At 34.9% G+C, this 15,434-nt stretch overlaps 1 protein-coding gene across 2 annotated transcripts in view; it reads right to left on the bottom strand.

Moving 5' to 3' along the window:
- PDE10A (phosphodiesterase 10A) overlaps positions 1 to 15,434 on the bottom strand; it is a 164,566-nt gene that overhangs the window by 76,888 nt on the left and 72,244 nt on the right. For both annotated transcript variants that reach the window (XM_062489171.1, XM_062489172.1), the window contains one exon: positions 14,630 to 14,758. In XM_062489171.1, coding sequence (XP_062345155.1) covers positions 14,630 to 14,758 — 129 coding nt within the window. The remainder of the gene's footprint in view (positions 1 to 14,629; positions 14,759 to 15,434) is intronic.

Genomic DNA, 15,434 nt, shown 5'->3' with positions numbered 1-15,434 from the left:
TAAACATTTATTTTTCCGTATGTAATCTAGCAAATTTTTACATTTGATGTATAAAAGCATTTCCCACAAACATAAAACAAGTCTATAACTCCATACATTCCTTTAGAAACCCACTCTAGATTGTTGGTTTAAGTTGACAGCTAATATTAATATAAACAGGACTTATTACTTAAATTGAAACTTGTTTCATCCTTGAAATTAGGTTTTCTTTAAGCCCAAAGAAACCCAGGCTCTGTAGCATCCAAATTCATGGGAACAAAAGCCAGCAAGGAAATAGAAAAAATTCTATATATTTGTTTGCATTGCTGGGGTGCAAATTAGTTGAAAAGGGTGAGTGTCTCAGCCTATCATCACCAATCCAAAATAGCCTACACGCATCTATTCCTGCTTTTGTCCTTTTCTCATCTGTCCTATGCTTCCCCAATGGCTCTCCTTCCAATACATAAAGGAAAGAAAGAAACCATTTGGTAAAGCCACTTCATATTCCTATCTTTACTGGGAATGTAGCCAAGGATGTCTACAAAAAGCATGAGTGGGATAAGCAAGTAAGCTGTTTTCTAAGCTTCTCTACTGACAGAGCAGCTCAGTTTTTCATGTATTATGCCACAGTATCTTTGAAACACTAATCTTCAGAGCAGTAATTTTCTAGTAAATGATGAAACTAGTAGTGAAAAATCTCTAAGATTCTGAATTTGTTCAAGGACTCAATAAGATGAGGATTTATAAGAAAGTTTGGAGGGTTCTTGAGACAGGAGTTCAGTATGAAAGGCAGGAGCAAATACTTAGGTACTGACAATTTTTTCTTTACCTATTCTTTGCAAACAGTAACTTTTTAGACAGACACTGAGACTTCACCTTTAGATATGTTTTAGGAGCAAAACAACAAGAACTTCATATGATCAGCTCAAGGAAAGGCACCACTGTTCAGAATGTATTTTCCTGCAGCATTTTAACAGGTCATAAGGAATTCCAAATATCTTTTCTATGAAAAAATACAATCTGCTTTTGCATTAACCCAGGCCTTTCTCTTAGAATTAACAAAATGAACTGGAGATTTGTGAGCTTTTTTCCTGTGTATATAGATGCCAGTATCTGGAACTTAACGTATACTTTGTGCAACCACTTAAAGGAAAATTTGAAAAGATGAAATATGTCAAATGAAATACATTTAACTAAATACAATCTCTTGCAACTAATCTGAGGCACTTTGAAAGCAAAGGTCAGACTGAGATAACAGGATTAGTGAGAGGTCAGAAGAGAAGTTCAATACTTTCTCTGGATTCCTAATCTCTTTTCTCAAGGAAACACAAGAGTTACCAAGCCAGTTTCCACTGATTCCTTCTCTAGGCTTGGATCCTGGACATATTTTTAAAACATCTTCAAAACCCAAGGTGATATCTGATACAAATGCCCAAAAAGAGGTCCTGGTAAGAATGCCTGTCCTTCTTTTATTCTCCTTATTAAAATGTGTGAGCTAGTGACTTACCACAGCAAAGGTTTTCATTAACCTTTTGAGATACACAAAGGAAGCATCAAGGATATAAAAACAGTCAGGCCAGGAGCTATTATTAAATATTTTTTTCTAAGAGGTAAAAGTGGAATCAGAATTCACCCAAGTTTTATTAAGTCAAAAAGTTCCTGACTGACTGTCTCGGATACAAATCTCACCTACCTACTGTACAAAAAAATGCTTTTGTTTCTGCATTCTTTAAATAAATCCACCGTCAAAAAGCGTAGTGAAAGACAACCAATCATATCCGAGGGATTTGGACATATCACAAGACAAAGTGAACCTTGAGACCAAGGAAAATCATTTCATCACTTTAACATGTAAAAATAAACTACAGACTTTGGAATGAAAACCTACTAACAGCAGGCTTAATTCTGCCTATTTATCAAAAGGAAAATAAGGTACAAATACTAATAGGATGATGCTGAGCTAAGCAGGTGTTGATTTCTATGCCTGAACATCTACATAAGAATCACTCAGAAAAAGCCAATAATTTCTTAACAGTCTATAGATGACAGCTCTCTGCAAAAACCTCAAGTAATTAATTGTGGAGCTGAGAAAACTTCCATAGAAAATATAGTATTATTTAAAGTAAGCCTTTAAGATATGTCAAAAAATAAAGAAAAACAAATATCATAACTCAATTATGCAAGATTTTATGAACATTTTTTAAGAATGAAGAAAATCTAAATTGAATATTCTCTTCCTTTAACTAGATTTACAGGAAATAAAGCTGAACTTCCAATGTGGCATTTATTCCTCAGGATTCTGTGTATATAGCTTTTCTCTTTTCATTGTTTCTATTACAAGAATTATTTTTCCACTGTTAACAATCAGAAACCCACCCAATTAATTTTTTAAGCTGCCCTCAGAAATATTGCTAGATGCTATCAGCATTTGTTAAGTGCTCCAGAAGCATACGCATATATGTGTATATATATGTACATATATAATCCATATGAAGTTGATGGATGCTGAATTCCAAACATTAACAAGTCATCCACATTTGTGAACAGAAACTGCACTGCCATTGTCACACTACAAAGAAAACATTCAAATCATCCACATGATCCAGAAAAACGGCTTTATTTTGGTGATTTTCTTCAAAGTGTGCTTAAAAGACTCTTGTTCATGTCCCTATGTAAAAGGGCCAATCTTTGCAATGCTTAAATAAATCTGTGTAGAAACATATGGCTGTAGTATTTAGTCCAGAATTTGAGCCTATCCATTCTCCAACCATAAAGTCTTATTTGTGAAGTACATGACCACCAACATGGGCCAGTATTCATTCATCAGTGTTTAGATCTAAAAATGGTCACTAAAAGATGCTGGACTGGACCATGACAAAGAGCATTTCTGAGATTTTCTATGTTTTTTGTGACTACAATATTGTTCTGCAACACCTATTGAGAATTTTGAAGAGCCATAATTGTTTCTATGCCTGCTCAAACTGTGTTGATTCAAAATTTCATAACGGTTATTAAGCAGTGCAACAAGGAGGTTTTAATGAAGAAAAAGAACCTCAGGACATGAGAAAATATTTGTAAACACCCCCTTCTGATATTATATGGTGCCATTTTCTCCGTAATTGGATGCATATCTATATATTCCCTGTACTTAGTGCATACAGTTGGCTGCTACAATAGGTACCTCAAACACTGAAATGCATCAGATTTATGGCCACTATTTACTCCTCAGAAGCAAAATTTTTTTTTAACACAATCATATTGATAGATGGGGAGATGACAGTTATTTTCTCCAAAAACTGTTTTGGCCAGCAAACTGTCGAAAAAAACAATCTGGTAATGGTACACATATGTAAAAGCAATTACCTGTAAAACTAAAATTTTGTTTAAGAAAAGTAACAATGGGGAGAACTCAGATTTTCTTTGAGCACATTCAAGATTGACCATGAAATATATGACGGTAAACCAGAAGGTGTCACAGTGATATGGCTTCCTAGGTAATACAATGCAAAAATAGCACATCTGGGTAATTTAAAACTTGATTTGAAATAACTTCCTCTCCCGGGAAGGCATTTACTGTGTGGGTCATGACAACTCCAATTTTAAAAAAACAGGGTCTTGTTTTGACAAGTCTCCCCAAGTGTTCACTGTAAATCCACAATCATTGCCCAGCAAGTCCCCCAGAATAAACATATCTTTACTGCTATACAAATACCTGATGCACTTCATGAAAGTATTTCCAAGAGTTCACAATGAACCCTCTTGAACTGAATTAGTATAAATGTAGCAAGTCTGTTGCCACTTCCACATCCCAGTCACCAAAACCTGATGTCAGTTACACCCAATTGCTATAAAACCTTCAAAATCTCACAGATATTCCTCTTCCCATGCCTATTATTGAATTGTGTTTTAATAATTTCCTAATCTTTGTTGCTCATCAACACCATCATCCTTCTCCTCTTCCCTTTTTACTCCCTATACTTAATGACAAATGAAATGAAACCAGCACTTCAGAATGAGGAACAAGCACCCTGTAAAAGAGCTCCCTTCTGCTACCTGAACAAACAATAAAACACACGAACATTCTACCTGTGTATTAAATAAAGAAATGTGAGAAAGTCTAATAACTGTTTTTACTGTTATTATTGAAATTATTCAGCAATTTCAACTAGAGAAACTTTTTTCCCTGTAGCCAAAAGATCATCACTTATGCGTATCTCTGCATACTGCAAGTTGAAAGAAAGACTAAAATAATTTAGCTCAGTACTGCAGCTAACATAAGTCTGAATAAGGCACTGTTTCAAAGATGTTTTTTTGTTATAACTGAAGAGACCTCTTGTAGCTTATCTAAGAAGATCCATAAACAATGTGTTACAGTATAAAAACCCAGTTTCTTCTCCAGCATATTCAAATGAGTTAAGACAATCTGACTCACAATTCGAACAACGGGTGGTACATAAATCCCAGAAAGGCCAGAGAAGCATAATGGCAGAGAATAATGACCCTATTCTGCTAAACTAAAAGTCCATCTACTCGAGTTTGTAGCCTATGACAATGGCTAGTAACAGCTCATTGAGAAAGGAAATAGGAAAAGAATATGAAGAATTTACACTGTATGAAAAGGAGAGAAAACACAGACTACAGATGTACAGAGTACACTTACTCCACTATGTCCTCAGAGCAATCAGATGCTTATGAATTTTCTCAGCTGGAGGCTGCATCAGGATCATAGTATGTAACAGCTCTTGATGAAGTATTTCTTCTTTGGAATGTGTCTAATCACTTTTCGAACCCATTTACATTTTTAACATCTCAAATATATTATGCTAATGGGTTCATAATTTAGGCATGGGTTGTGTGAAAAAGGACATCCTGTTGTTTCAAATCTGTAGTCAATTTGTTTTGCAGGGTGCCCTTCATTCTTCTGTTATGGAAGAGGTAAATCTGTCAACATTCTTCATCACAGTGGTCATAATTATAAAACTTCTGCTACAGTTCAGGTCTTTTACAGAATAAAGAATCCCTCAGTGTTTGGTAGCAGCATCACAAAAGTCATCATAGTGTAAAGACAATAAGGAAGAAATGCTTTATAAAGAGATAACACCACTGTAAGAATCACGGGTCTTTTTCTGGTTGAACTAGATGCGCTAGCCAGTGCAAGAAACTCAGACCTTGCTAACTTCCTTCCATAATAACAAATCTCCTACAAAAGAAGATCATCTATGGATATTAACTGAGCATCCTTAAATGCCACATATTTAGTTAATTAGATGCAAACGTCTCCACAGAATTTATAAAAAACAGAAACAATTATTTTGAAAAGAAATTATTCTTTAACCTAATTATGCAATTTATTTTTTCTTAGCTTTTCCCTCCTTATGCTTAAACAAGACAAATCTTTCAAGTAAAATTTATACTTATCATTGTCTCAACACCAACTGACACTGGTTTTATAAGCCATTATAATTTCCTGCCAAACCTCCTTAGACCTGAGCTTTAAGTGTTCCACAAGGGAAAAAAAGATCCATTCCTCTCAGACCTAGAGAAAATTATCATACACAATCTCTTCCTCTTCCATAATTGACAGTCAAACATTTTGCTCAAATTGTCTATAGAATTAAAATAATTAAATACAATTAAACTCAGTATACTGTTATCCAGGTTTATTTGCCATTGATAAAGTCAGGTGAAGTGGTTCCTCCAAGCCTCACATGCTGGTAGTCAAATAATTCATTGTCCCCTTCTGCTGTGCTGATGGAAATGTTAACTTACCACATACATTGTGCCAACAAAGAGATTTACATAAATAAAAAAATACTTCCTTTCTTGCTTGTATTTTGATATTCTAGAAATACAATTAAAGACATCTACACATCTAGTTAACTTTGCTCCTCTGTGTATCCTGAGGAGGTGGTATTACCTGAACTTCAAATTAAACCTCAGATTTCCACAGTGACTTAATGATGCTTCCTGTTTGGTTGCATTTGGCTAAGCTCTCTATCTGTTCCCAAGTTCTAATGGCTGATTTTTTCCACTGTGTTCCTAGCATCCCTCCTTGAGCTGCAATAGCTAATTCAGGCTGGACCTAAAGTAATGGAGCAACTAGGGCTCTAGACTGGGTTTGAATATCACCAGTATCTGATTAATTTTGCACCCACAGAATGGCTTGGATCTTGCCAAATTGCACTTTCCCAAAACAATATTCGGAATCAGATGAGAGAACTAAAACCTGCCCAGGAATACTCCAGATGGTAGCTTGGATACAACATCAAAATTGGGTGTGAAGAAAAACCAGTCCAGCCTTGTAGATGTGATATGCCAAACAACAAGGCCTCAGAGGCAAAGGTCAACAAAACCTTACTTTTATCTGACACTTTATGAGATTCTTTGCAGTTTCTATGCATCTGGGTTTAATTTTCAGTAAAACAGAAGTTTCAGTATCCTAGTATATGCATCCATTTTTTCAGAGAGCTTATGAAAATAAAAATTCCTTTCAGAATACTGAAGTCCTCTGTAGTAAAAATTGTCTAGGAATTCCATAGTTTGCTCCCAAGTTCTTAGCAACTCAATAATCTTCAGGAGGATTTTTTTCTCCAATACCTGAAATTTCTGTCCAATATTTGTATCTTTGAAGCTCTTTGAAAAGGGTTCATCTCTAAGTTCTGTGGGTTTGTCTGCTGTTGAATTTTTTATTGTCTGCAATATGAGTACATTTTTTGAACCAAATAATTTCTATCTACATCCTTAATAACACCTTCAAAGCACTTGAATAATATTTGTGACACAAACAAAACTCTATGTCACTTAAGCAGAGGCAAGAGTGTTCATTTATGTGCAATACATATATTTCTCCTACAACATATTTAAAAAGGCATCATCTCCTGGAGGAGCAATTAGAAAATGTATAGAAGCAAATCAATTGGAATGAAGTCATGCTTAGGCTTTCCTCTTGCTGAATGACATGGGAATATAATTTAAGTTCCATTCATAAAACATGGGAAAAGAAAACACAAGCAACTTATTATAGTCCAGAAGAAAGATATTTAACAGGATTTATTTCATTGCCAGGATGAAGAGTATGAAGACATAATTTTTGGACAAAGAACTTGATCTACCAATGACCACCAGGGCAAATAAAGGGAGTACCTATGACTCACTGTGAAAAGGACACACTTAAAATTAGCCGCAGTAAATCTGATCTGATAAACACAGGACAATTAGCCTAAAACTCCATATAATCATAGACATTCTAAAAGATAAAGTAACTGAATCACCACCATGATTAGCTAAATCATTACAGAATCACACGCTGAAAATTTCTGGTCTTCATTAAGCCCATACTGTATCTGTGACTTACTTTTCTGTGTACACAATCTGCTTTCAAAGCCTTAAGACTTGAGAGCAGTTTCAGAAGTAAAACTTCTGCTGAAAATCTTCACTGATAGCCAATATGAGGTTAAGACAAACATCATTAATTGCTTCTGCCCACTGAAACATAAAATCATCCATTTAGAGCATGGCATTAACATTTATAACCAACTAGACATCTCCACTGTAAAATATGCATTTTCATTCATCCTCAGGCCTTCCTGTACTTCCTGTGATACAGAAGAGATGGTAGAATTTTTATACATATATTATATATGGATAAGGGATTGAGAACTCTGCTGAACTGAGTTTTCACTACTTGCATACAGAACATCCATGAATAAATATCCTGTTTTTATGCACATGTGGTGTAACAGACTATCACACTGTGTGACTGCATACTTCCCTTTCCTCAAAGATGCAAGTCTCATTTAATGGACAGAACAAGCAATGTTAACATCTATAGTTATTTTATATTTTGCATTTTTATCGTTATTGGTCAATCTTTGATCACAGGCCTCATCTAGCACCCATTAATCAAATTAATACTTAGATTTGAAAGGCCCATAAAAGTTAATGACTATTCCCTTGTTATTTCTTTCTTTCTCAGCTTACAGACCATGGGAACATTCCTACTCCTTTTCAATGCAGGTAAAACAGGTTAGCTGACATTGACATACATAATCATTATTAAAAAGTGTTGGCTTCATGGGTATATTCAGTTGTCACATACATCAGCAAAATGGATCTTCACCAACTAGTGAGATCTTTTCTTTTAGTCTACTTGATTTTTTTATTCTAAAAACAAAGATCCATGTACAGGACAGAAATAATCTGAAAACAAAGAATAGTAGGGCCAGAAAACATTCAGAAGAGCTGTCTCACACAGGAGGGAAATGGTTTTGTATTGCATATAATGCTAATTAACCCATTATTGAAATACTATCTCTCTTCTACTGCCCACTCTTTAGAAAGATATTGATCATCTGGAAATGTTCACAATGTAAACTGAACAGAAACAGCAAGAAAAGTGAAAAACCTGTATCTCAATATGACAGTAAAAGAAGTTTCATATTCTAATTTACCAAAAGATTGAGAAATCAACATCTGTTGATTTTCTAATATGACTAGCAGTACTGAGCAGAAAAATGATTCTGTGAAGCCAGGCTTAAAAGTGAGGAGAAACAGTGTTTTTGAGTAGACAGAAAAAAACTCCTAATTCAAATTTAACAAAGATGCAAGAAACATTAGTGTAAGTACATGTTGAGAATAATTGCTCTAGATATAATATGATTAACATAATAAGTTCAAGAAGGAACTCAGACCAAGCAGTGACGTCTACCTCCTAAGACCAAACATATCGTCATTAAAGGATTACCCTCTGCAAATCTCCGACCATCCAAACAATTCTAAATATGCAGAACTCCAGAACAACAGAAAAATCACTTCCTTCCCCTAACCCACTAAAAAAAAAAAAAACCAACAAAAAAACCAAACAAAAAAAAAAAAAACAACAAAACAATCAAACACACACTATTCAGCAAATTAGAAGAAAAAACATACTAAGCCATTTTTAGCATTGTTTGGAGTTTGCTAGTGATAGTTTTTCCAATAACAAAATAAAAATTAGCAACTGCTTCAACATTGAAATGCACACTGAAATGACTTCATCATCACTCAAGACTTCAGTATTGTCTACCAAGAGGCCACTGCTCAGTATTTCTGTACTATCAATGCATTAAAAAAAAAATCCTGTTCTAATCTAAATATCCCTTCCATTAACCTTTTCTGTCCAAAAAAACATACTGACAACACAACAGGGAGAACTTTTTCATTAACTCCTTCTCAATATTTACACAGCCAAAATGAGGCCAATTATAAGCCGATTTTCCTCTGATTAAGAGAAAACAAAAAAAAAAAATTGAACTGATCACACAGGAAAGAAACTATTTCACCTCAGACAATTAAACTGAGTCTTTCAGGAAATGATGCAGCAATAAAACAATTTTTAAAAACAATGGCACACTACAACAGTCTCCTCAGATACCTGCTCCAAAATTCTTCTGTACCTCTGACACATGCATTCCCGTTTCCATTATCTGGACTAAAATGGCATTCCTATTTAGAGCTACACCACAGAACTTGGAAGAGCCTTCACCTGTCTGCCTCTGAAATATGAATATTAACACACTTTTTAGACACCTGAAAAATGGCAACCTGCAAACTATGCCATACAAAAGTCTACGATTGAGTTTTATCTCCATGGAAGTGAGAACTGTGCCAAATACACAGAGAAATAGGTTCCACATAGTCAAGTCCCCACATATTATTGCAACTTTTCTGATAAAAACAGTCAAAATGGAGACAAATTTTGTCAGTCTGGATATTATCCCAGGAAATTAACACCTGTCTGTATTATAAGTTACCTTGGTTCAGACCAACAAGACCACCTAGACCCACACTCTGTATCTAACTGGCCATTAGCAAATGCTGAGTGAAGAGCAAGACAGCAGCAAGCAATTATTGTGGTTGGAATTGGAAGATACAACCTGACTTATTTTAAGAAAAAAAAATCCAAGAAAGGCATCAAAATATTTAAATAGTGGGGTTTGGTAATAAGAAGCATTAAGAGCCACTACTATAGCATCAGCAGTGCAAAGCCACACACTGCCCAAGTAATTCCCACAATTACTCTTGCTTTTTGGCAAGTATTTGTTACCTGCTTGGATGTCACAAACATAAGCACAGTAGGGATGCATCAGAAAAAAACACTATGTCTGCAGCATCAATGAAGTATTAAGACACCTAATTATGAATCAAGGAGGTTGTTAACATACTGCCATATCAGCTCCTCTTGCCCAGGATGTGGAGAAGTTGGAATTGCAAGAAGCTGTGGAGCATCACAGCAGTGACAGTCTCCAGATTCCAAGTATCCTTCACCTACACTTCTACAGCTACTACCCTGCACTACAGAATAGGCATCTGCTCAGTCAGTGCAAAAAGGCACAGTCCTCAAAAACTAACAAATCAAGAACGAACAGGCTCCAGTTTTTCCTTTATAATTCTGGCAGCAAGATGACATCTCTTTAGCATACACATACTGACACACATCCTCCTTACATGTCTTTTTATATACACTATCCCTGCTTATGGAAATGCATGTTAGCCATCCTTTCGCCTATTCAGTAACCTTAGGCAAAAGCATCTATACACCATCTTTTAAAAGCAGTAATAAATGACATAATTAAAAGAGTAGATAATGGAATAACTACAATTCAATGTAGAAACATGTACTTTGGTATTCCTTAACAATAAAAACCTAAGAGCAGACTTGCTCCCTAAATAGAGCCACACATCAACACCTCTCAAAAACTCACTACTTTGTCTCCTACAGGACTGTATCCAACTTTCAAGCCCATCATGCTGATATCTTAAAACCTGAAAATGCAGCACCATAAATCACTTTTTGCACATAACTTTGATTACATGTCAGTGATGTAGCCTAGTACAGTTCAAACATTACAGCAATGTCATACAAATGTTATATTAAGCAACTCATTTCTATTTACTTCTCTTTTTTTTTTAACACATCAACTATGAAATACCAGGTTCCTAGAAATGCAGTAAATCAACAGCACTTAAAAGATGGAAACTTCTGAGTAAAATCAGTGTCATGTCATGTACTGAATGTACCACTTTCAAATTATTTTTTTAAAAACTGTATTTAGTAATTACTTAACATTTGTATTAACAATGGCAAAGCACTTTAGGTTCCCAGTATAGGTAGCTGTACATGTTTATGGCAAATGCTGCTGGGAGAAAAATAGTGTATGAAGCTATTAATATTTCCAGATTCAGCAGGAATTAAGTACATGGTCATGCACTGTAATGAATATGAGGGCCATGGGAAGTGACGAGTTTCTGAAGCGATATAGACAGCTTTCCATGTAGAAATTCTTTTTCAGTACAGTTTGTCCTTTCTTCTTATTATAAGAGAGAATTTAAAAGATTAGGAAAAACATCTATGAAATTCAGTACCAACAGTGTAGAAGATGCACATCTGGCTTATAATCAATGTGCTTAGCCTCCTATTGTTGCGGCAGTGAAGCTTCACATAATATAATTAAGGTTGGAATTTATAAATAATTTTCTGAGAAATTTGTTGGGAGATGAGGATCTCTCCAGCAGCAGAGTCTAAAACTTTCCTAATATTATGGCTCTGGCTACAATCATCTGCCACTTTAGCTTGAATGATATGAAAGAGTACAATGGAAGAAGTCTCATGAGTTCTGTGACTATTATATCTAGGCATCTGGAAAAGTAAAGATCCCCTTCTGGCAGATTAACTGCCATGATCTGGGTAGGAAAAATTTAAAACTTCAGTGTTTGTGCATTACAAATAGAGTTGTTTGGAAATTCTGTGTGCAACAATACAAGGCCTGGTGTGTTTTGAGCATGCAATTTATCAGTAGATAGTAGTCAGAGGTCAAAAAGTTGTAGTGAATACCAAATGTCAACATGAGCAGCATTCCTTTCCAGTGCTACCTTTGCAAGTTCTGTCCAATATACCAGGGGGAAAAAAAAAAAAAAAAAAAAAAACAGGTTAAAGAAAAAGAATGTCTTATAATCCGAGGTAGATCACTATCACCTTCAACCTGTCATGAGCAAATTTCAGCCTAATATTTACCATGATAGATACAAGATCTAACACACTGATGACTCAACTCATCATATTTTGGGACGTAGTTATACCTTCAACACTGCAGTATTTAGTGATTTCCTCCCTTTTTAATGATTTAGGTTTTAAAAAAAGCCCAAACCATCTACACAAATTAATTCAGTGAATCTCAGTCACAGATAAATTTTGGTTCATTTAAGTCCAAATCAGACATTTCAGTTCATGCTAATGAAATTCAGATAAACTACCCTGGCTGCAGGCCCATTGACTTCTGGCTGAAGAGTACACACAGCTGGATGTCTGTAAATCAGGCAGGACACAATTTCTGCATATAGGTTAAAGACTGTTCTGCGTCACCAACGTGTATGAGTACAGACACTAAGCCAGAGACCTCAAAACAGCCTTTTGTCTGCCTGGCAACTTCCTCATAAAAACAAAGCTTACTTTTCCAGCTGTATCACACTACATGATGTAAGCATTTGTAAAGTAGACTAGACTGAAGCAAAAGGGATAGAGGGAAAAATTATACGCCTACTGAATGTAAAGTGACTTAGGCTACACAGTCACTTTAAGTCACCACAGATCAGTGCTGACACCAAAAGAATCAGTTCCATCCTCTCCCCCTCATTTCTTACTGCCACCATAAATCAGGCAGTAGAATTTGTACAAACATAGTGTGAACCAAGGAAATCATCTAGGAAATTTCTTTCCTGAAAATATTGCTTTTAGAAAGATTAGGATAAGTTGTTATCAGAAATATTTTATGTGACTATGGACTTTATCTTTCTACAAGAAAATCACAGACAAGGCTCATCAGTCTCTGTTTCATTCTATTAAAAAAAAACATCCAAATTAATCATTTTTACTTTGAAAGTGTAGTTTTAAATCTGGTTCTCCTTAATTTTATCTAAAATCCTGCACTAAAGAAGCCACATCTCTATGACTGCCTTTAGTGTAATAACTACAGTCATCTTAAAGACTGCTGTCAGCAAAAGGGAAGTAACAGGGAAGGCAGAAAGACCTGTAGGATAACAATAGATATGAAGCTAAATGCTAATGGTAGCATAACTATTCCTTGACACTTTTAATACAAGTTTGGGGAACACTAGCCATAATACACAATTTTTAAGTATATGAAAAAAACAGACAAATCCCTCTGTAGTGCCTGTTCACATTAAAACTTCGCTAGGATAATGGTCAGCAGTCACTTTGCTCCAGCAGTTGCTACAAAAAGTTTCATGAGTACTTCCACAAAAATTTATCTTTCATTTTTAGCCTTCCCCCCAAAAATTGGCAACTTCGAGCAACTGGTAATAAATTCCACTTAGCTAAAAAGCCTCCAAAGCATTTATTTGGTTTTAGCATAAAGATCCTTGACCCTGACTATAAACAGGGTTTCAAACACACAATGATTTCTTAGAGTGATTTCAAGCACCTAAGAAAAAATTATTATTTTTAAATGAGCATAGCTCATAAACACAAGGATTATTAATTTCTGGTAACAGGAAAGTATTTTTCATCATCTGTTTACATAAAGCATTGCCACAGCCTATTCCCCTTGATGCACAACACTGTTTTTCTGATTTCTCTTGTGGATTACAACAACAGGTCTCTTGCAGTGCTGTAGTTTGCAAACCACAAAGAAAGCAGAAAACATTATATTGCTGTATACTTCTATTCTGCTGCTAGGTAATCTCTTTAAACCAACAAAAATTTATTGCCACCTTAGGGTGATATGCAGTCATCACCACCAAAAATCTGGCTCAATGTAGCCTTTTCTGTCCCTTGTTTACCATCTTTTTTTTTTAATAATTCTGCAGAAAAGGAATCCTCTAGGAAATAACAATAGCCCCTCTATTTTAAATATTAATTATCATTAGAACTTAAAACCCTAACCATCTTAGAAGTCAGCCAAAAAGCACCATCAATGCTTCTTCCCTAACCTTCTTGGTAATTTCCTCCTTTGCATTTTACCTGGTACATTACAAATCATTGTTAGAATTGCATGTATCTTATGTTTGTAGACAATGTCACAAAATCTAAGATCATTACAAAATTTATGACCATTGTCAAACCAGGCTGGCTTGAAAGTAAGTTTTCTGGGTCTATTTAGCTAGGCATTTTACCTAAAGCAACCCAACAAAAATAACTCCAGAATTTGACACACTGGGTTATAATATCTATGTCAATGCTCATATCTAAAATTGACTTATTACATGTTGCAATTAGGAACTTTTGAGATGGTACATCCAGTAATTTACTGAGGCATAATGGATCAATTTAATTCAAAATTTTGCAATTTCAGATCCAAGAAAACCAAGTTATGCTCTCAAAACAGACACTACAGGTTGATGGATAGTACTTGCAATTCAAAATAGGTAAACTAAACTTCCAATATTAATACCAGTACAGTTCAAATATTAAAACACCAAAAGGCTCAAATTACTTTAAAAATTTGTTAGCCTATTTTGCCTTCAAAAAAAAAGGTAGAACCTAAACACAATAATTATAACAGTCAAGTTATACCAAAACCACATTTCCTTTTTAAATCTGAAAATAACTGAGCTGTTCAAAGCTAAATATTAATCACAAATAAAAAACACATACCTTCTTGTCTGTTATTTTTCCTTTTTAGCCATTTTTCCACAGTTTCTGCACTTACACTTTCTGACACAAACTCATCCAGTACCTGGGGGTGAAGAGAAAGATATGCCTTCACTTTTTCATCTGTTAAGCCTGAAAGAGAGAACATTAATTGATTACATTATTGGTATTAACTCCCTCATATGAAAAAAATACCTGGAGACGAGCAAGTATCAATATCCCTTTAACACACTGACTGAATATATGACTATTTAAAAAGAGCAGAGAGACCAATATCCTGTCAAAAAAATGAGCTGTAGTACAGAGAATAGTAGAAGCAAAGTGTAGCCATATAAGATACCACGAACAACAAGTCCTCTAAAGTGGTACACATCAACATTACCTGGGAGAAACATCCAGGCAGGAATTCATGACTATGATTATGACTACAAAATTACTTCCAAGCTATGCAAGATGATACATTGATAAAGAAACTGGTTAGAAGGAGATAGAAGAAACTGAACTGGGATGTCTCACAGAGCACCAAACTCACTGCAAATGGCAGCAAAATTAACACAAGCTACTACGGAACACCTAAATTATATGCAATTTTCAAATACTAGAATTACTTAAGTTACTTTTGATGTATAAGCTGTTTTCACAGGCATGCTTCCATTGCTTTAGTAACTTAGTTACCAAAATGAAAATAATTGCAGATAAAAGGCATTTAGAATATCTGTAAAAACTCCAGTAAACATTTTAGAAAAAGAAGAAATATTCACAATCTCAGCTCCCTGATGTTCATAAATAAATTTTCAAATTCACAAAA

Source organism: Cinclus cinclus, chromosome 3, assembly GCF_963662255.1.
Source record: "Cinclus cinclus chromosome 3, bCinCin1.1, whole genome shotgun sequence".
NCBI classification, from domain to species: domain Eukaryota; kingdom Metazoa; phylum Chordata; class Aves; order Passeriformes; family Cinclidae; genus Cinclus; species Cinclus cinclus.
Note: the sequence above shows the minus strand (reverse complement) of the source record. Positions and strands in the feature narration are given on the sequence as shown.